Source organism: Fusarium tjaetaba (assembly GCF_013396195.1).
Source record: "Fusarium tjaetaba strain NRRL 66243 chromosome Unknown NRRL66243_c0000463, whole genome shotgun sequence".
NCBI classification, from domain to species: domain Eukaryota; kingdom Fungi; phylum Ascomycota; class Sordariomycetes; order Hypocreales; family Nectriaceae; genus Fusarium; species Fusarium tjaetaba.
In genome coordinates, this window is record NW_023501659.1 from 1 (window position 1) to 21849 (window position 21849).

The 21849-nt window shown below is 48.4% G+C and overlaps 6 protein-coding genes across 6 annotated transcripts; 4 read left to right on the forward strand and 2 right to left on the reverse strand.

Annotated features, from left to right (window-relative positions):
- Positions 1 to 229: 229 nt before the first annotated feature.
- On the reverse strand, positions 230 to 3452 carry FTJAE_13724 (uncharacterized protein; the record flags this gene model as incomplete). The annotated part of the gene is made up of 4 exons (XM_037346896.1): positions 230 to 913; positions 967 to 1563; positions 1622 to 2148; positions 2198 to 3452. 4 exons carry the CDS (start codon positions 3450 to 3452, stop codon positions 230 to 232), a joined length of 3063 nt encoding a protein of 1020 aa, XP_037199235.1.
- A 467-nt stretch (positions 3453 to 3919) lies between these two features.
- FTJAE_13725 (ankyrin 1) lies at positions 3920 to 11349 on the forward strand (the record flags this gene model as incomplete). Its single annotated transcript, XM_037346897.1, has 11 exons — positions 3920 to 4805; positions 4859 to 4892; positions 5487 to 5654; positions 5710 to 5932; positions 5988 to 6041; positions 6093 to 6158; positions 6211 to 6438; positions 6491 to 6629; positions 6687 to 10840; positions 10888 to 11152; positions 11213 to 11349. 11 exons carry the CDS (start codon positions 3920 to 3922, stop codon positions 11347 to 11349), a joined length of 6354 nt encoding a protein of 2117 aa, XP_037199236.1.
- A 1265-nt stretch (positions 11350 to 12614) lies between these two features.
- Positions 12615 to 14261, forward strand: FTJAE_13726 (peroxidase; the record flags this gene model as incomplete). Its single annotated transcript, XM_037346898.1, has 2 exons — positions 12615 to 12753; positions 12808 to 14261. 2 exons carry the CDS (start codon positions 12615 to 12617, stop codon positions 14259 to 14261), a joined length of 1593 nt encoding a protein of 530 aa, XP_037199237.1.
- Positions 14262 to 14477: 216 nt separating this feature from the next.
- Positions 14478 to 15723, reverse strand: FTJAE_13727 (d-amino acid oxidase; the record flags this gene model as incomplete). Its single annotated transcript, XM_037346899.1, has 3 exons — positions 14478 to 14929; positions 14982 to 15598; positions 15689 to 15723. 3 exons carry the CDS (start codon positions 15721 to 15723, stop codon positions 14478 to 14480), a joined length of 1104 nt encoding a protein of 367 aa, XP_037199238.1.
- A 659-nt stretch (positions 15724 to 16382) lies between these two features.
- Positions 16383 to 16904, forward strand: FTJAE_13728 (endoribonuclease L-PSP; the record flags this gene model as incomplete). Its single annotated transcript, XM_037346900.1, has 3 exons — positions 16383 to 16538; positions 16600 to 16752; positions 16806 to 16904. The coding sequence occupies 3 exons, from the start codon at positions 16383 to 16385 to the stop codon at positions 16902 to 16904; spliced, it is 408 nt and encodes a 135-aa protein (XP_037199239.1).
- Positions 16905 to 18856: 1952 nt separating this feature from the next.
- Positions 18857 to 20559, forward strand: FTJAE_13729 (major facilitator superfamily domain protein; the record flags this gene model as incomplete). The annotated part of the gene is made up of 3 exons (XM_037346901.1): positions 18857 to 19081; positions 19128 to 19230; positions 19289 to 20559. 3 exons carry the CDS (start codon positions 18857 to 18859, stop codon positions 20557 to 20559), a joined length of 1599 nt encoding a protein of 532 aa, XP_037199240.1.
- Positions 20560 to 21849: the final 1290 nt, after the last annotated feature.

Genomic DNA, 21849 nt, shown 5'->3' on the forward strand with positions numbered 1-21849 from the left:
TATTAGGGAGGAATTTAAGCTAGCTAGGGCCTTCAGGGCAGGCTACTAAAAGGGATGTGGGGGCCTCAGGCACCATCATCTCAACAGAACAGGGATTAAAGGCTTATATACTCTATATAACATATTAGTAATAACTATATTCTATATCTTAAGTAGCCACTACTGCCTAGTCTTTCTGACCTTGTCTTACTATAGTATATTTAATAGCTGCCTATAGCCCGGTGAAAGACTAGCTACTCCCACTAGGAACAAGATCTCGAGCCAGTCTGGCCACAATCCCAAGTGCATCCATCTTATCACTTATCGGTTCCTTAAGCTCCTTGGCTGGCCGATCAAACCGTCGCCACACCTCAATAAACCGCTGCTGCCCCTCATCCAACCCTATTCCACGAAGCACATTGTACATATCATCGTGATTCGCAAGTCGTTCCAAGTCTTCGGCGCTGACAGCCGTAGTAGACGGATGTTGCTTCCCGTGAACAACAGCAAGGTTGACGCAGTGCAATATAAGTGCTGCTAGACCAGCTGCCAACGCCGTAGCTACAGACGAACCGGTGCGTTCCTCAAAGTCATCCGGTAACGCACCCTCTCGGTGCGGATTTCGCGATACTACCTTGTGGCCAGGTAAAATGAAACTCAGATTCTGGGGGTTGCCTGTCGGGCCCCATACGCGACCGTCTGCAGTGGCAGCGCCGATACGAAAGATGCGTTGACGGTCAAAGGACCATGGGTACTCGACTTCTGTGATAGCGCCAGTGTCGGCTGCGGCGCAGAAGAGGAGGATTCCTGCGTCTAGTGCGTCCTTGATAGCTTGGCGGAAAGTGTTGACGCCGTCACGATTCTCGAGTGTTTCTTTGACAGTCCAAGACATGGAAATGATGTCCACCTTCTGGTCTATCGCTGCTCTGACAGCCTGTTTCATGTTAGTTACAATGCAAGAAACCATATCACCGAGCCGAGTCTTACCAGAGCCGCGCTTTCTGCCGCAATGTACTCCTTGCCATGAGTCTGTGTCGCCAAGTTGAGACTCGTCTGTGTCTCAAGCTTGTACACATACAACCTCGCCATCGGACAGACCCGGCAAATCATATCTGCCATGACTGTTCCATGGCCCTTGGTAGACCTATAGTAAGGGCTTGGACCGTTCTCATGAGGAAAGCCCCTGCTGAATGTCTCTCCGCCCCAGATCTTGCCCCGAAGAGACTCAACATATGGGTCAGCACCATCGTCGATGAGGGCGACCTTAATGCCATTTTGAGGCTTGACAAACTCGGAGCACGTGTTTTGTAGTTCGTCTGCAAACTTGTCCATACAGTTTAGCCATCTGTTAGACTGGAGACTCATCTCATTGATGCCGCTTTGAGCCTTCGATGCGCCCTCTCGGACAATGCGTTCACTGCCCGGAACGTCTGCCTTGCACCTAAAGACGAGTATACGTCTTACTTGCTCAGCGTCGTCTCCGTCGGTTGAAACAACTCTTTTTGGGTTTGCAGCTGCTGACTCGTTCAATCGCTCCTCAAAGTCATTGGCGTACATGGTGATGCGATCGGCTGACTCCAACGCCTGTCATAATGTCAAACTTCAGTACAATCTTCGCGTCAAATCTCCAAATAGCACATACCTGATCTTCGCTGTATACTAAATGTACCGCCTCTAGGTTTTCTAACTTCGCCAGCCCTTCAGGCTCGCTCCAAGCCCGTAAGATCGCCCTATTACCGCTCCATCGAAGATAAAGCTGTCTCACATTTCGGCAAGCAGTCAAGATAGTCTCCGGACACAGATCAACTTTAGTCCAGTCGAGAATCTCAACCTCGAATGGCCTTAGACAATCCTCGAGTGCCTTGTCGCTGTGCGATGGGTCTTTCAAGTCATCCACCATTACTTTAAGGATATGCTTGACTCCTTTCCCCTTGAGCCAGTTGAAGAAAACAGTCAAGTCATCCCTACCGCGCCCTTTATTTGACGTCTGCCCTCGGTTCCTGGTTAGCCTTGCTTTTACAGCTGATACTGGAGGCTTCTGCAGCTCGATTCTTCGGAATGAAACATAGCGTAGGACTTGATCAAAGTTGATGTGATCGTAACTTTGCTTGAAGGAATCCTCATAGATCTCTGGTGGTGCTTCAGAGTAGTCGAAGCACAGGTTAATGTCTGAGATCAAGGTTAGTATATGCCAGAGCTATTGAGAACTCTATCTCACTGTTTAGATTCGCTCCATGGAGAAACTTGACAGCTTTGAGCTGGTCTCTACTCGCAGGCTTTGAATTGATCGTCAGAGTAGTCCGAAGATAGTGTAGTTTGACTGCCTGGCGGATCTTCTCTGCATATTCGGTCTTGCGTTTCTCTTCCTGGGCCTGCTTCACAAGTTGGTCATCTATATTCGTTTGTCGTCTCTGTAAAGGCTTGAAGCCCTCAGGTATTTCGATAGGTGAGTTTCTGTTCACGGCTGCATGGCGCGCACTTTCACTAGAAGTGCGAACTTCTGTCTGCTCTGATCTTGGTGCATGAGGGTTATCAGGCGCTCGATGTAGCCCTCCGTGGCCGTCTTTGCCTTGTTGAGAGATGCGGCTTCCCCCACCGACATGCTCCAGCCCCCCTTTGGGCCTTGCTCCGGCGTGTTCGCTCTCTTGGCCTTGTGGCTCGTCCCTTGATTCGTCCTGCTTTCTTTCCCCAGCACGAGCGGAAAGCGGTACTTCGAATTGTTTCCGCCAGAGACGCTGTGTATAGTCTTGGTATTCATATACGGATAGGTTTTGAGGCTCTTTGGTATACTCATCCAATGCACTGTCCCCATGATCAAGGAGTGCCTCGACAATCCTCAACTGTCCTTCTGATGCATACTTATAATCGACAGCCAAATGAAGAGGGGTCAGGCCACTTTGATCTTGGGCTCTTAGTGTCTCTTCGGATGCTCGTTTGACCAATTTTATGGTATACTGGGGTTGGAGGTTGTGATAGATCGCCGTGTGAATACAGTTCCTCCTATGCTCGCAAGTAATGCGGAGCAGTGAATCAAGGTCATCGATCGCCTTCTTCTCATCCAGGACCACTTCGATAAACGCATGGTTCTTTTTGGCGATGGCGATATGCAGAGGAGTCTTGCTTGAGTCGTCCACGCGGTTCAGCAAAGTCTTGTCGAATTTGATAACACAGCGAGTCAATGATTTGTGTCCCACCGTGTTGGCAATCATGTGGAGGAGTGTCTGGTTTGAGTCTTTTGTCGATCTGGAGAGAAAATGCCCATACTTTTGTAGGAAGCTCTCGCGGCTTTCTCTCTTGCCCAAGTTCAGCTTCTTATTGCGAGCCTCATTCGTGATGCTCTCAAAGGCGAAAAGCACTTCATCGTGGTTGGGGATTTTGGCGGGCTCCTCCTCAACATCGTCGTTCTCGTAGTCTTCATCGTCATCATCGCTAACGACGCCTTTGACGTCTGTTTTAAATGCCACTTTTGTCATCGTTCTTGATGTCAACTCTATTCGGGCTGTAATTTTCTCAGCTCATGTTCTACATTTCAAAGCTCTACAGTCGTTTATCTGCCGGTCTGCTTACCTACAGTGGACTATGGCAGCCTGCAGCTAAATGAGACACGTCATTTATTAGCCGCTCACCGGGCTCAGGGATATGCATAAGTGAGCAGGGGTCCAAGAACCCCCCATTTTCCAGAGCATGTACCTCTTATGTATCTGATCAGAGTGTCGCAAAGACGCCCCCCATTTCTTGGACACAAACGTCCGACTTTTCTTCATTGCTCACCTATCACCAAAGGCCTAGATTAGGGCTTCCGGCTAGGGCTAGATTGAGTATCGTCACGAAATAAATGCCTTTTGGTTAGTGTAGTTAGCCTACGTGCAAAGTATAGGCATGGTTTCTGCTATGGTCCATCGTGCATGATCTCGCGTTGCTTACCATCAACGCTTACAACATGAGTGCTGACCCTGATTACGACGTGGATACCGAGGAAGATATTTCCTTTGGCATCTCGCTTACCCCAAAAGGAGAAGAAGGGAATGAATTCCATACGCAAAATGATCCGCTAGATCCCTACCAGCGCGAGAACATCATTGAACGCAAAGGCGCCGTGGACATTCGATGCTCCAGTGTCGACATTGTTCACGGCCTATTTGATCCCGATGGCGATGATCTGTGTACTCTGATTGTTCTCGACTTTCGATTTGACCCAAGAAAACGAGCGCGGCGCATCGCACATGTCGATATTGAGCTGAGGTTTTCCTCCAGTGACAGAGGAGTAGTCGATCCTCAGGTTTTTGCCATCGCGCCAAACGGCAACTTGAAATTCGCTCAGACGACACAGACAGAGACAAAAACTACTGGAGGCGATGTGACCATCGGAGCTGGCGCCGCTGGAGTGCAAGTAGGCAGCGGCCTGAAGTATGAGCGTGAAATTGCAAGAGAGATGAGCTACGCTGGGTCCGTCACAGGCTCCATCGATTTACGCGGAAGAAACTATGGCAAGCCAAACTGCGCGTCTTGGACACTGCTGGAGAACCCTGAGACAAAGACTGGTGTGCCTGTCTCCATGCGAACCGCCATCCTGCTCAAGAGAAGAGACGAGGGACGTTTCCAGTGCGTGGTGACAGTCAATGCCAAAGCCGACTGGAGAACGTCTATGGAATGGCTCGTCGGCACCACGAAACGTGATGATCCGGTACTACTTGACCCGACGCTGGCTCCGACGAGCGATAGGTACAAGGGCATGGAGATGAAGCTTGGGGAACTAGATCTAAACACTATCTGCGATATCACCTCGGCCAACATTATTGAGAACTCTGTTAAGCAAATTAAGATAGGTAGTCATAGCTCCTGAATCGAATTAACCCTCTGATTGACTCGAATATCACAGACAGCACACAGGTTACGCAAAGCTTGATCCAAAGGTACATCTCAGGTACCAACGGAATCAGGCACTGGCAACTTTTTGCGAGCATCCTTGACGGAGCTTTGACCCAAAGTGGATATTAGCTTGTTCGCTTGATTATAGCTTAATCCTGCTCGAAAGTCTGTGGTGGAAGAATCTCTGATTTGTTCATAAATCGGAACGATAACTCCATCTAGGAGCCCAGCCTCCACATTGACAAGGATTACCCAGCCTCCCAAGGCTCTCTATGCTTATCTATAGGTCGATTTTCGAGAACTCTTGCCAGTTGTCTTTCAGCTCATGCAGACCGTGAGCAGCCCTCGGGGACCTGGAAAACTTAGGGCCCTATATCATAGGTGACAAAAACATTGAGGAAGACTTCGTATAACATGGGATTGGCTATTTCTGTCACTGTGGATGAAAACCCCTCAATATCCCGGCCACCGGAAGGTTCAGTATCACAAAGTTCGATACGAGGGGGCAACGATTATAGGCTCGCATGATCCGTGGCCGGTCATTCCATTTCGCGGTAACTGAGTCAGCATTTGACAATACTGCTCCTCATGATGACTAGGACCCTATCATCTTCCAGTCTCTAGGAACTAGCATACAGTGTATCAGCATCGTACGCATCTGCCGAAGTCACCATGGAACAGGCAGAATCGTCGCTATATGCTATGGAGACATCTAGCAATACCGTGGACAACGAGTCTCCATCCGCTGACCCAAGTCTCTTGATCGATACAACCGAAGGATTTGAGGCAAGCGAGAGGAAATTCGAGTAAGATAAGCTTACATCCTTTCACAAGCAAGAATTCTGACAGAACTTGCCATAGTATTGTAGCAATCCACGGCCTCTGTGGCAAGCAATGGAGTTCAAGCAAGAGCAACACCTGGCTTCGGGACTTAGCGGCCTATATGAACTGGGAAGTGCGAATCATTCGGTATGCCTATGATGCCGCAAAATTAGCAGAGGCTCCATATCCCGAGGAGGCGATTTCGTCTGAGGCCTCTACGCTTCTTCAAAAGCTTAGTGAGCTGAGGAGAGACCAGCAACCTGTTAGTGCACTTGATGAATTCTATAATCAAACGATAACCAACACGAACTCTTTAGCCGTTACCACTAGCCTTATTCGCTCATGACATAGGAGGAATCATCGCCAAAAAGGTTGGTTGAGATGCAACCCATCTCGTTGTGCTCGTGCTGACATGATATCAGGCTTTGATACTCGCTAGCCGATATGACAGTGAACATAGCGATATTAGCTACTCAACAAAACTTCTGGTATGGAACTCAAAAGCCGAAGTTTATATGACCTATCATTAATCGACTGCAGATGTTCTTCGGCTGTCCACACAGGACCCTAGATACACATCAAGATATCGAGATTCTTGCTAGCAGGCTTGAAATGTTGAAACCGGCAGACTCAATAGTGACTAGGCTTAACAGAAAATGTCTCGCGAGGTCAATCATTGACGTGAACGACTCTTTCCTCAATACCAGAGTCCTGACACGCGCCAACGTTATCAATATCATTTCATCGAAAACAGATGCCACTGAAAGGGTGAGTTGGAAGGTAGGTTGATGTTGCATTGATAATACTGATTGGCCTACAGGTCTTTGACAAATACACCGCAGCACTTGGAGTTCCAATGGAGAAGGTTTCACTCATTGACAAGTCTCACAAAGAGTTGATTGATGAGCCAGAAGCGTATGCCCCGTACGGGGGCTTTCAAACCAAGAGGATTTCATCCTGTAAGTCGACACGCAGTGAAACATCAACTAGAGCAAACATTCTGATTTCTATTCCAGTTCCTTGGCAGGACGATAAGCTATCCCATGTTATGAGAGCCATAATGCACCAGGCACCTCCAATGTATCCATTCAAGTTCAACACAACCCGTGGATTCGTTTGGATTTCTGAGCACGATACCATGGTTAAATGGCTGAAGTCTTGGGGCCTTGGTCTTCTGCACATCCACGGCACGTCTGCTATATCTAACGTGGCTCAGCATGTGTATGAAGGGATCATAGATCGTGGAAAGAGCTCGACCTTCCGAGCGATTCTCTACTTCAAATTCGACAAGCACGATATCCGCCGGAATTCTATTGGGGCCATGGCAAACTCCTTCTTGCTCCAGACTCTCAGTCAGATAAGAGAGTCCCCTAACGATAGGATGCCGGACATAGAACCGCCAGACTTTTCAGATTGTTGGACTGATAAAGACGCCTTCTTCTTTTTGGAAAAGCTTATGAAGGATATAACAACCCATGGCGAAGTTCACTGGATCATTGATGAGCTCGATCAGTGTGACGACAGCAGTGCTTTGTTCTTGTCGATGGTCTCTGATATGGCCAAGAACTCTGAGCAGCATTTCAAGATCTTGGTGACAACCGTTGATGACAGTCAGATCCGCGAGGCTCTATCAGAGTTTCCTTCAATCGACTTAAGAGAACACCCACCGACAGCTGAAGTTATGGAGAGCATTGTGCTCGAATTTATGGCTGAGCTGTGCCACGCCCGGCCGCAGTATCGCCACGTTGAGCAGGAAATACGACAATTATTGGATTCCTGTAGTGACGATGACTTGCTGCGCCGCCTCCTACTCGAATGGCTGCTGGTAGCTCCTTGTGCGTCGACGAAGTCAGCTGTAGAGCGGGAGATCGCATTTCTTACACCTCTTTCACCTGTCAAGATATTCGAACGATGCTTGAATGCAGTTCCTGAAGGCTCGCGTCCATGGGCTCGAAGAGTCTTGATGTGGATGTCACTATCATTTCGACCGTTGACTCCTGAAGAACTGGGAAGTGCACTCAGCCTCGATACCTCAACAGACCCGGTGCCAGAGCAGGAGACATATGGTGATTTAATGTGGGATATTGAAAACTGCTTTGGGCCTATCATAACCCGAGAGAATGGACACGTTCAGTTTCGCCATCCAACTGTTCGGGACTTCTTGACGACTATCAGTGACGCTTCCGACCAAGAACGGCCTTGGTACGCTTGGAATTCTTCGGAAGAAGGCCATCGAAATATCACCGACGCTTGCGTTGGATATCTCAACTTACCTTCAACCCAAGACAAGATTCTAGCAGCTTGCCAAACATGCCCTGTTGACCAACGATTATTCGAAAGCCCGTCAGATATTACCTCGTATGCTGTCGAATTCTGGCCACTGCACTATCAGCGAGGTCACTCTTCAGCATTTCTTAAGCCACAACATTCCAGCATCGCCAGCTTCTTCAGCGATGATACGGCACTCAAGCGTTGGGATGCAGCCAGATGGTACCTTTCAAATCCTCACATCAGATCGGACTGGCTTTCTTTCTCGCATCTTCCAGTAATTGCATCTATAGGTGACGAAAGCTCGGTTCAAACCTGGATTCAGTCTCAAGAACCTGACGGACGCGATATTTCCCTGGCACTTATCGAGGCATCGAGATTCGGACATAGCGATGTTGTCAAGTTTCTTCTCCAGAAGTCAAGCACAAATGCAGATGTCTGTCTCGAAGCTATAATGGTCGCAGCACGATCGGCAGAACTGGAAACTCTGCGCATCCTGTTGGCGCATGTCATTGGAATTCTGCACATAACCCAGTGGCCTGGCAGTCTTACCTCGAGGTTTGCCTATCTCGGTTTCGTCGAGCACTTAACGTTCATCTTACAAGCTGGAGCGGACGCGAACTCGTCTGACCCTGATTTCTCGCCACCTCTCCACTGCGCCATCGTCAGAGACGAGACTGCAGCTTTTGACACCCTCATAGAGCATGGAGCTGACCCCGCTGCAATCAAATCCAACTGGGTAGACACGCCGCCCATAGTGGTAGCTGGCAAGTATGGCCGAGCGAAGATCATCGACAGGCTGGCCAAAGCAGCACTCATCGATGCACAGGATAATAAGGGCAGGAACGCTCTATGGTATGCGGGAGGTAGAGGTCATCACGCGGTGTTTCAGGCACTCGTCAAGGCTGGGGCGAACACAGAAACCCTCACTGCATGGGTGAGGGATCTTCGACCTGCCCTGATTCCCATCGCAGGGCTTCCCTACCCAAAGTGCCTCAAGTCAGTACTTGATGCTGGCGTGGATATCAATGCAAAGTTGAGAGAAGCTCACTCATTCCATGCCTTGGGCATAGCAGCACGAGCTGGTCACGTCGAAATTTGCCGTATGCTGCTTGACCACGGCACGTGTAAAGAGTTCGATGACGATTCTGCCCTTATCCATGCTACAAGAGCGAATAACATTGAGATTGTGAATATGCTACTGGAGGAGGGTTACAAAGTCGATGTGCAGCTGGACGATTCCCCTTATCACGGTACACCTCTCGTGGCGGCTGCTAGAGCAGGCTATCATGACATAGTCACAGTCCTCCTGGAGAAAGGAGCCAGTGTCAACTACTCTGCTCCCAGAAAGATCACGCCTTTGATGTCCGCTGTCCTGGCAAGTCAGGCTACAATAACCAAGAAGTTCATTGATGCTGGAGCGGATATGGATGTTGTTGGGGGAGCTACCTATAATTGGAGCGCAACACACTTTGCTTACAATAGGCTAGACTGCATGAAGGTTCTTGTGGACGCTGGGGCTGATATCAATTCGATTGGACCCGATGGCTCGCCGTTCTATCTCGCTGCGTATTTTAACTCGACAAAGGTGGTTGAGCTGCTCCTTGAACACAAACCAGACCTTGAGACCAGGTGCCCAGAGGGAGACTTTACGGATGCAGGCTATACGGCACTTCATTGTGCAGCATATTACGGATATAATGAATTGCTTCGGCTATTGTTGGAAGCGGGTGCAGATATTGAGGCGAAAACACTAAAAGATGGAACGCCTCTGATCCTAGCCGTGGCTACCAATAATGAAGAGAGTGTCAAGATCCTGCTGGAGTACAAGCTGGACATAGACGCTGTCGATGTATTCGGAGGCACTGCAATTTTTTGTCTTCCCAATCCTGCAAATTTATCAGTCGTCAGACGCCTGATAAACCGCGGTGCCAATCTGACACTCCGGAACAAGGAAAAGTATACCCCCCTAGGACGAGCCGTAGTGAACGGAGACCTCCCATTGGCAATAATGCTCTCTTCTGAGAAGATCGACTTGAACGCGGAGGCTGCTGAGAATGGGACAGCTCTGCACATCGCAACAGAGGAGTGCAATATTGACATGGTCAAAGTGCTTACTGAGAAGGGCGCGAGCCCTGATATCGCCAATTCCTGGATGTACGGCTCGGCTCTACAAAGATTGTTTGAGAAATACGATACTTCTACAGAGAACAAGGATGTAATTGCTCGGTATCTAATTAATGACGCTGGCGCCGACGTCAATGTTCATGGTGGTAACTTGGGATCAGTCCTGAACGCCGCAATCCTGAGTGGCTCCCTAGACACGATCAAGTTCATTCTCGAGAAAGGTGCTGATATTGATTGGCGAGACCTCCAGGGGCGGCGACCGATACACTATGCAGCTTTGAAGAGTGCTGAGCACTTCAGACTACTGCTCGAGGCAAGTGGCGATGATGAAGAGCGTCTTGGCATCACTACCAAGACCAAGTATGGCATGACAGTGCTTCATCTTGCTGTAGCAACGGGAAGATCTGATCTTGTCGAGTTGGTGCTCTCCCATACAAGCGGGACGATATCTATTGACGAGCCTGACGATGATGGCTGGACGCCTCTGCTCTGGGCATGTCGCTTCTGTGAGGAGTGGGGCACGCCCAAAGAAATCAGTCCTGAGATCGTGAAGCTTCTCCTAGATCGTGGAGCAGACCCGTCAGTTCGAGGTCGGACCTCAGATGATAGAGAATGGTCGCCACTCAAGATGGCCAGATTCCATGGCGCATCACAAGAAGTGATAGATTTGTTGACGGCAAGCCCTAGTAAGAGAAAGGAGGACGACTGGAAGTCCAAGTTCCATGTTTCCAAGAAGGCAGCGCGAACTACATGGTATTGCGACTTGTGCCTTTTTGTAAGTTTCCCTCGACGTCACTATACCCAGTTCACTAACCTTATCAGCACGTCTATGGCACCGTGTACTACTGTGAGGTCTGCGGGCTCTCGTATGGGTTGTGTTTCAAGTGCTATCGTTATAGAGAGGAATTCCATCCGTATCACGATAAGTGGGAAGAGCGAGGTCCAGAATTTGTTGACGATGATGAAGAGGAGGGAGAGGAGAAGGAGGAAGAAGAAGAGGGCGAACCAAGGAGTTCACCAGGTATTGAGCAGGTCCAGGATGATGATTCCGAGGGAGACTGGTCGAATGATGAAGCTGAGGGAGAGGGTAAATAAAGTTGAATGAACCTTGATCAGTATAATCACGGCTATAGTTCACTTAGAACAGGCATCGACTTGGGTGCTGAAGCAGCATTACTTTTTGATGAATGCCCCCCAGAAAATGCAACCATTCTGGCAACAGAGCATCTTCATCTCAAGATGACCAGCCCTCGAAGAGCAAGGAAAGGTCTAACCTATGCTTAGTCTAACCTAAGTTTAGGGTACCAGAATTACCTCGTCTAAAGATGAGACAATTTTATGCTAAGTTTATCTAAGTTTACCTAAGCTTCTTTGTCACCTTGAAATAGGAGTACTGTCTTGATTTTCGACTGCTCTGACCACGTGGCGTTGAACGGCTTCTATATTAAAGAGAGATTTGTAGTCAACCTTCAATCTCGAGTAGACTGTCTATAACAGGAAAAACTCTGAAGGACAAAATTTAGTTCCTCCAGCATGAATTGACAAACAGGATGCATAGGGTAGATAGCCAGTTCAGGATTGATAATGAAACCAGAGATAAATCACATCAGTGACATCAGAATAAGAATAAGAAATGCTTGAGAAGGGTTAGCAGGTTAGTACAATAGAGGCTCATACAATTATCTCGGCACAACTCCCAGGGCGCCTCAATGTCAATTGTATCTCCAGTAAGTTTGAGCGTCGAAGATTATTTCCATCCCCTACAAAAGAAAGATCAACACCAAAGTGTCATAGCGGTGATTTGAAGAACTTTTGATACGTCTCGTATAGTACTGCACCTGACAATATAGTATAAATAACCTCTCGTCTATCAGCAACTACCGTGATTATGCTTGGCTATCATAAAGTTAATTATAGAACTTAGCTACGAGCCGTCCCAGCAAACTCTATGTCATCCAAGGGGGAGATATGCTATACGATTCAACTAGTGGAAATCCAGCATTGAACTACCGAGTCAAGATAGACACTAGCATAGCATTGCCTTACAATAGTTCCTAGCATTCCAGTCAAAGCGTAGATCATCAGGTCGAAGCGATCTTCCAGAACTTCCTAGTGGAGATCGGCATTGCCTTGCCGACATCTAAAATTAGTCGTGCGGTCTAGCCTTGACGGGTAAATTGCAAATTTCAGGGGATCTGCATTGAAATCAAGCCAACACCATTGGCCAGTTTGTTTACGAGCCCTGGAATTTTGGGGCACTCCACTTGGGTAGGGCTCGTTCAGACTCGTTCGAGCTCGTATCTCCCGCTGTCTCGACCTGGGTCCTAGTCATGCGGAATGCCCGACGGACTTCCTAGGCTGAATTTATGCATAGGTTTACACTATTTGGGAACCAGGTTCTCGTATTCTCTAATTCTGCTCCATAAGTGAAACATCGTCTGCTGGGTTGCTGCGCTTTGACAATGAAGGGAAATGTAGTATAAGATGGCGAGAGACAGGTTGCCATTTGTTTTGTAGCACGCCAATACATTCGTTCAATTCTGCCCATCATGAAAGGTTCAACTACCCTCGCTTTTGCGCTCATTCAATTCAGTGCTGCTTCGCAGCTGGTGTGGCCCTCAAAATGGGATGAGGTTGAAGATCTTCTGTACATGCAGGGAGGATACAACAAGAGAGGTCTCGCTGATGGTCAGAAACCCGTTATACATTTCACCGTCTCAAGCCAACACTGACAATTCCCAGCGCTAAGAACTTGCACGTTCGGAAGCAATAATCCTGGACAACAAAACACCGCCGAATGGCTCCGAACAGCCTTCCACGATGTCATCACACATGACGCCAAAGCCGGAACAGGCGGCCTGGATGCTTCAATCTACTGGGAGTCTTCTCGACCTGAGAACCCCGGCCTGGCCTTCAACAACACCTTCAGCTTCTTCCACGGCTTCTACAATCCGCGCGCCAGCGCTTCTGACCTCACAGCCCTCGGCACAGTGCTCGCCGTTGGAGCTTGCGAGGGTCCCAACATTCCTTTCCGTGCTGGTCGAGTCGATGCTTTCAAGGCTGGTCCATCGGGTGTCCCTGAGCCTTCGACCAACTTGAAGGATACCTTCTCTGCCTTCACCAAGGCCGGCTTCACTAAGGAGGACATGACTGCTATGGTTGCTTGCGGTCATGCTATCGGCGGCGTGCACAGCGTTGACTTTCCCGAGATCGTCGAGATCAAGGCTGATCCCAACAATGATACTTCCGTGCCCTTCCAGAAGGACATTTCTTCTTTCCATAACGGCATTGTCACTGAATACTTGGCCGGCACGTCCAAGAACCCTCTGGTTGCTGCAAAGAACGCGACCTTCCGTTCTGATAAGAGAATCTTCGATAACGACAAGGCTACCATGAAGAAGCTCGCGACCAAGGCTGGCTTCAACAGCATGTGTGCTGATATCCTCACCCGCATGATCGATACCGTCCCCAAGAGTGTGCAGCTCACCCCCGTCCTCGAGGCTTACGATGTCCGCCCTTACATCACCGAATTGTCCCTTAACAGTAAGGGAAAGATTCATTGGACGGGCTCAGTCAGAGTCAAACTCACGAACAACATTCGTAGCAACAATGACCTCGCTATCAACCTCATCTACGCTGGTCGAGACGGCAAGAAGGTCACTGTACCCACGCAGCAGGTGACTTTCCAGGGTGGTACTTCTAACGGTGCCGGTCAGATCTTTGCGAACTTCGAGTACGATACCACCATTGACGCCAAGAATGGTATCACCAAGTTCTGGATCCAGGAGGTCAAGCCCTCCACCAAGGCGACCGTCACCCACGATAACCAGAAGACCGGCGGTTACAAGGTCGATGACACTGTCCTCTATCAGCTTCAGCAGTCCTGCGCCGTGCTTGAGTCGCTCCCCAACGCACCTCTCGTCGTCACAGCCATGGTTCGCGACGCCCGTGCCAAGGACCCCTTGACCCTCCGCGTCGCCCATAAGAAGCCCGTCAAGGGCTCCATCGTTCCCAAGTTCCAGACTGAGATCACCAACTTCAAGGCTACTGGCAAGAAATCCGCCGGCTTCACTGCGTTCCAGGCCAAGACCGAGTTCGAGGAGCAGAGCACTTACTTTGACATCGTCTTGGGAGGCAAGCCTGCTTCGGGTGTTCAGTTCCTTTCTTCGCAGGCTATGCCTGATAAGTGTCCATAAGCGTATCATCATGTAATATTTAGACATAGACTTGCATTTGGGATTAGCATAGCGAATCGAGACTTCATTATGAATTGACTTAATTACTTGCACTTGGCGTTGTCTTCATGCATAATTATTAATTGATATCAATCAAGTAACATCATAAGAGACACAAGCATCCTCGACCCTCCAACGTAGTGTGAGAAATGGCGGCTTGATCAGGGTATGACTGATCTACAAACGCGCTCGTGGCGAGAAATAGCCCTGCTTTTGGAGCAAAGAAACCACCTCGTCTGCGATGCCCCATGATAGCTCAAGACCTCTACCACCAACACCATACGCATGCACAACGACACCTGGCTTGAGACGTTCCAGTTCCAGGCGAAGGCCGCCTTCACGCGCTGGCCGACGACCAACAATGTCCCTGACAACATCGAAGCGATCGATCTCCTTAGTTTTAACAGATACAGGACCTTCGCTGTTGAAAGGGAACCACTCCACTGCATTGGACAACAGAGTATGCCTTGTCTCAGCTGAAGGATAAGGGTTCCAATTATAGGGTTCTTTGGTCCCTCCAATGATAGTCCCGCCTTCTAAAGGTCGAGGAATAGCGAATGACCAAGACCCATCCGAGTTCTGGCGTGTTATGGTCTTGGAAATTGGATTTCGTACAAGACATGTCTGGCCTGAAATACGTCAGTGATAGAATCGCCGTCGCTCCAGTTTCTTGTCACTTACCACGGATGGGGAATACTTTCGGATCGCCGAAGCCCATGCCCGAGCAGTTGATCACAACAGACACAGAAGATTCAATCGAGAAAACCTCTTCTAGTGATGCAAGCGTGTACTGCCTCACACGACCCCCTCTATTCTGAAATCTGCGCTGCAAGAATGAAGCATACAAAGGACTGTTGAGAGAATATGTCCGGTAACGAAAACCTAGTCGCAGTGAGTCACCCATAGCGCTCAACTCACTGCTGCTGAATAACTCAAAGCTCGATTCAAGGTGAGCATAGACCGATTTTGATACATCCTTCGTGGCATCGACATATTCAGGTACTGGGTTTTCGAAGAACTCTTCTCCTGGCATGAATTCAACACCAGCAGCGAGTTTGTCTTTCTCAGACCAACTGTCAAAGGTATCATATGTTTTCTTCGCCCATGCCGCTTCTTGGAGGAGCTGGGGAGTGTTCCCTGGGCATGGTCGATAATGTGCGCCAGCCCATGGTGTAGCGTAGTTTATGGACGTCTCGTTAGGGAAGTCTCGTGTGATGATGACGATGGATTGTGGGTTTTTCTGTGAAAGAGTTTGCTCTTGGACGCGAAGGGCTGTGGAGAGTCCTATGACACCAGCGCTATGGGTTGCAGTTAGTCGTTGTTCTCAGCGGATTGATTGTTGAAGAGGAAAGCAATAGCTTCCAAGTCTAGCACAGTATTCGACGCACCCGACGATAACAATAGTTTCACCTTGACGAGGCATTCTGCACGAGCAGAAGTAGAAAATTGTTGGAATGAGTACACAAAGGTTATTTGAGTCAGGATGGAATACTTGGAGGACGAGCTAGTGATTGCTTTTATAGAAAGAGGAAATTGTTGCAGGTTTATTCTCTCAGGTCGGGAGAAGCCGGTAGTATAACTTACTCGTATGAGGCGTCTTATCGGCCTTTCCAGGGTTCTCGTCATGGTTCTCAGTAAATATTACATTTTCTGTCAGATTTCCACTGCATTCCCATCAATTGCCGAAGCCATTTCAAGGACGCCACTTGGTAGTCAAAACGAGTGCATCTGAAGCGATGGAGGGAGGTGTCCGTCGAGACTTGATTGGGCATTGACTTGCATTAGTCTCACGGAGATCCACCTCCATTCTTCTTTTGCGGTGGAGACTGCGGGGGTCCATCCATGGATTCATCGTGACATTTTGTTGGGCAAATGCATCCAAAGTTGAATTTCCAGGATACACTCAAAGGAAATACCTCTCTGAACTCTCTCCGGACATCGGAGACTTATCTACCTAGTAGGCTATAAGTAACCATTTATATCTCTGGCATGGGTTGAACTGGGCCAACCTTCAACAGATACCGTTCTATCTTAGATTACCGGGTTTAAGACATAGGCCTTTTTGCACTTATATCATTCATCATGTCTCTCCGAACCGGTGTCCTAACTACTGATGCACCTGCCCCCAGTCCTCATCTGTCGCAGGCAATTATCCATAATGGTACAGTCTACTGCTCAGGCTCGTTCGGTATGGATCCCCAGACTCGACAACTGGCTGAGGGGCCCTACCATCAAACCGTATGTCCCCTTTATATCCTCCGAGATAGTAGCGTATTCTGTGCCCTAACACTCAGAATAGGCGGGTGCTCTCAAGAATCTCGACGCTATTCTCACCAAAGCGGGAACAAGTCTTCACAATGCTTTGAAAGTCACCATCTTTATATTGGACATGGACCACTATGCTGAGGTCAACAAAGCATATCTCGAGTTTTTCACTTCTGATCCTAAGCCAGTAAGTTACATCCTTGCCTCAAATGTCGACATATCACTGATAATGACCCTAAGAGTCGAACATGCGTCGCCGTTGCTCAACTTCCCCTAAAGGGCGCTCATGTGGAGATGGAAGCTATCGCTGCTATTCCTGAGAAGTCTAGCAAGCTTTGATAATCCCAGTTTTGCTTATCTAACAAATCAATAGGAGACTGATTACATTTATCTTTTGACACCTGGTTACTGTAATGATAGAAAATGCGAGACTTCTTTGACAAGCCATGATAGGTTACTTCAGTAAATTAGTAGGCTGAATATAGCACTAGAAGAATCAAGACGTGAAACAAGCGATGTCCTCTTGTAATACTGGAGAAAGACTGTGTTGGTGTCTTCCAGGCGTGGTCAGGCCTTGTGATAACAATTGACCATAAATTATCCTTAGTCTCCTCAAATTCCTCACCCTGCTCGCCAATGGCGAGCAACTGACCCTGTGATCTGAGACGTATCCGCGAAGCTTACCTGGAACACCGATAAGAGCAGCGACCTGGAATGGTAACCTAAGTAATGGGGTCGTCATTGAGTCCACTTCGGTAGGAAATCTCGAAGCGGAGAGACACTGATCGGCTTCACTTTATTTAGACTTCTAAACATACCGAAGCGCCCTTTGCAGCTACAAGATAGTGGGAATAATAATAGTCAGCCACAAAGCCTAGGTGCCGAACGGAGGCACACCTCCGTTGAACCCCTAGTATTGCACGACTCTCCATGAAAAGCCTCACGGCCTCGCTTCGCGATATGGCCAATAGCGTTTCATGAATTCGAAGACTGACCAGAGTCGATGCGAGATACCCCATGATCCATGACCCCCGTCCGGGGCCCCATACCTGTAGATATTCTCTAGATCCGTCGTCGCTCGTTATGCTGCATCGTTCTTGTACATCTGCGGCTGCTTTGGAGCAAACGCGGCTTTACACAGCTGAGCTGCGTCTTCAGTTGGTCAGACACCGACGAAGAAGGCTTGTGCAGCGGCTATCACCAATGTTACCGGTCAGCTTGGAACTATCTGGAGCCCTTACTTCTTCGACTCGGATGATGAGCCAAGGTATACTAGGGCGATGATTCTTCTTTTGGCGTTTGCTTCTTGGTGAAGTTTACTCTTCGAAGGGCTAACAAGAAAAATATTGCTGAGTACGAAGGAACCGGAAGAATCCCGACACTATTCACTCTTTAATCTTCTCGAATATGCTCAGACTAGATATAGTTTTAGGTCAGATATACAGGCAGTATCCGATTCGTCTTCAATGGATAGGCTTTTGATATATGATTCACAGTCCATGCATAGATTTATGATAATTTGCGGTGTAGACTTGCCTGAGACTGAAATATTACCACATTGGGAAATATTTGACTTGTCGGATCGCGCGCGGCGCCGGTTTCCAATGTCGCGGAGCCGCAGGAATAGAGTTCACTAGCAATATACGCAAAGTGGATTTTGCATGTCGGCTTGTGCCCGAAGCTGTAAACAATTTTGCTGCTTACATGAACCATCTTAACAGGCTCGAGATTATAATCAATGATTTGATATGATAATTGCGACACCAACAGCGGACTGCGATGGATCGATAAAGATGTATAGGTAGATTTAGGTAAGATTTCGTAAAATTACCTAAAGTTAGGTAAAATATATGAATATCTTTCGTCCCATCTAGTTTCACTCTCACAACGGGCATCGGCCATGAGTCCTAAAATGTGGCGTTCCCTATTGAGTTAAAATTGCGGCTTTGCGGCATCTAATGCGGCGCATCGTGCAACTCCCAGCGGCTCGGATCCGAATCCTTGACATATCGAACAGGCAATCAACCTATCGCTACACAATAACCTCAGCACGCAATCGTTCCCCACGTTGTCGCAACAAAGGTCAGCGTAACAATCAAGTGCAAATCATCACGAAAAGGGCGATTCGTGAGTCAGTGCAATCAATTTAGAAGTATGGGGTTGATCTGATGTGATTTGATAGTGGTCTCATATCTAAGAACCTCCCAAGATAAAGCCAGGCAATTCCCGCATGCAGATCACTCGGTTGTATCCGCTCTTCAATCCAGTTCGTTATCTTTTCATCTGCAGATATGGGTGTCACAGAAGATTCAAAGGACCTTTCCAGGGTCCAAAGTCGGGAGAAGGAGGGAGAGACTGCTATTGTCTCTGAGAAATATGCTGATGTCACGCTTCGTCTCGTCGAAGATTATGGCGACCAGTTTGGGCCCTTGACGCCTGAGAAGGAGAAGAAGCTGCGAAGAAAGCTTTACTGGCACGTGATGGGACTCTTATCGGCGATCAATCTGCTTCTATTCGTATGTTCACCAGCGTCTCCCACGATGGATTTACTGACATATACAGATTGACAAGTCAACTCTCGGATATGCTGCAATTCTCGGTCTTTTCGAGGAAACAGGTATCAACAAGGCACAGTATAACAATTTGGGAACATTCTTCTATGTCGGTATGTTTCAGCCACTCTATCATCTCTTCAAACCAGAACCTTTCTCACACTATCACAGGATACCTTGCTGCACAATGGCCCGGCCATTATCTCATGCAGCGGCTCCCCTTTGGTAAATTCGTTGCCGGACTAGTCTTCATGTGGGGAGCTACCATCCTTCTTCACTGCGTTGCGACCAGATATGCAGGTCTTGTCGTTCTTCGAATCGCTCTCGGTGCTGCCGAATCAGTAGTCGTGCCAGCCATGGAAATGACAATCGGCATGTTCTTCAACCGCCACGAACAGTCCTTCCTTCAGCCTTTCCTCTGGGTCACATCGGCTCTGGCACCAGTCTGCGCTGCTTTCATCTCCTACGGCCTTCTCTGGAGTCATAGCACAGTCCTCCCCTGGAAGCTTTTTATGATTGTCACTGGAGGCCTTTCCGTTGTGTTATCTGTGTTTGTTTGGTTCTTCTACCCAAACAACCCCGCTGAGGCTAGGTTCTTGACGCTGGAAGAAAAGGTTCACTCTATCAAGAGAGTGCACGAATCGAGTCAGAGTTCCATCGAACAGAAGCAGTTCAAGAAGACACAGTTTCAGGAGACACTTCGGGATCCAGTATCCTGGCTGTTTGCACTCCAGGCTTTTACCCTTATGATGTCCAACAACTTGACATATGGACAGCAGAATCTCATTACTACAGCTCTCGGTGTCGATGCCCTGGGTTCAACCCTTGTTGCGGCAGCTGGCGGTGGCTTCGGAGTCGCGGTTTGTCTTGCTGGAACTTTTGCACTGAAGTGGTGGCCTTCCAATCTCGCTCTTCACGGCCTTGTCTGGTGTTTACCTGCTGTTGCCGGTGGTATCGGAATGGTCGCCATCAACTGGAACGAGAAACTCGGCATGCTTGCTTGTCTCCTCCTCGCGGGCCATACCTACGGAAACACTTACATCATCGCCCTGGGCTGGGCAACATCTAGTGCCGCTGGCTATACCAAGAAGCTTACCCGCAACGTCATGTTCATGGTCGGCTACAGTGTTGCAAACTTGATTTCACCGCAAATCTGGGTTCCAAAGGATGCTCCCAGATATTATGGTGCTTGGATATCAATGATTCTTATCAGCTGGGTGGGAACCCCAGCGATTCTATTCGTCATTCAGTTCATCCTCAAGAAGAGGAATAAGGAGCGTAAGGAGTGGGCGGCTAGTTTGAGCGAAGAGGAGAGACTTGCACATGAGTTTGGTGAGGTTGAGCAGTTGGATGAGAATGGTCAGATTGTTCGCAGAAAGGTCGAGATTGCTCTCTTGGACCTGACAGATCTTGAAAACAAGTTCTACATCTATCCTATCTAGGGTAGTGGGATCAAGTCTAGTTACGGTCATGCCTAGGTCCATTTTAGCATAGAAAGAGTTGCCTCCGATCGCGGACCTGTCTGGTCTCACAAAAGAATCTACCGATAATTGAGATTTACCAGGTTCAGGTTTCTTCTAAACACCATTTGCTGGAGTTTGCACATAAGAGTCTCAACTGCGTGGCAGGAAAGGGTCTGGAACATTCACTCCAGATCGATAAAGACCATGCGGCCTTGGAAGAAAAAGTCGAGATCTATCGGCAATAACTTCGGCTAACCCAAAGTGAAGCAATCTTCTCTCACAGGAAAGCGACTAAAAAAGACGAATAGTGGCACATGACTGACTCAAGCTGAATCCAAGTCAGGGGTATCCCCTGCACTAGATCTAAGACTCCCATCCCACTCGCATGGAAACACCGATAAGCGCAGTGTTCGGTCCACGTGTCGCTTCTGTCAGAATCATTAGCTCGTGGCGGTGGCGGTCGCGACAGGTGAGACTATTCCCGATATAAGCTTTCTACCCGCCGACTAGCTTGCAAAATCGACTTTAGAACACTCAGATTGGGAAATGGTTTCGGGGCCTTCTCCGTTCGTGGCTGGGAAATTCGATAGTGAATCTGCTTCATGGCTTACCCCTGTAATTTTGGAAATGACGATGGGCTGACGTGGTGCTGACCTCGAACTCTATGAATCGTGATGGGATTGTGAGATCAGGATTGTGACACTTTGAGTTTGCGGGAGTATAACGGCAATTTACCGCTACGCATCCTAACATAAATCATTAAAGTCAGAATTAAGATGATATTTATGAAACTCTGTTTAAACTCAGACATAAAAAAGGGGTTCAGCCGTTGGGAACCTTATCGTGACATCGTCCTCGTCCCACAAGAAAAAACATCTTGGCAACGGTTCCAACTCCCGGCAGTCAGGTTACTCTAGCACGTCGTCACTAATACCCTCTCATTGGTCTCTAGTCCAGGCCCAGACCTACCGTTCAGCTAAGAGACGAGATGAAATCTAGGGTCATCCCACTACACGTTGCCTCTATCCCCAAACGGGTATATTTCACCGTCTCCAAATAATTCTTCCGGCGCTATCTTCCGTCACGGCCGAGTCCCCTGGACTGAATCGAACATTTCATTCGACCGTTTGGCATCTTTTGTTGTCTAGCCTTTGAACGAAATCGATAGTTTCTTAAATGCCATGTTCAGCTGCTTGTAGGCCGGCACTATCCTCAGGGTGTCGTAAGACTTTAGACTAGGAGCCATAATAAACTGGTCAAAGAGCCCAC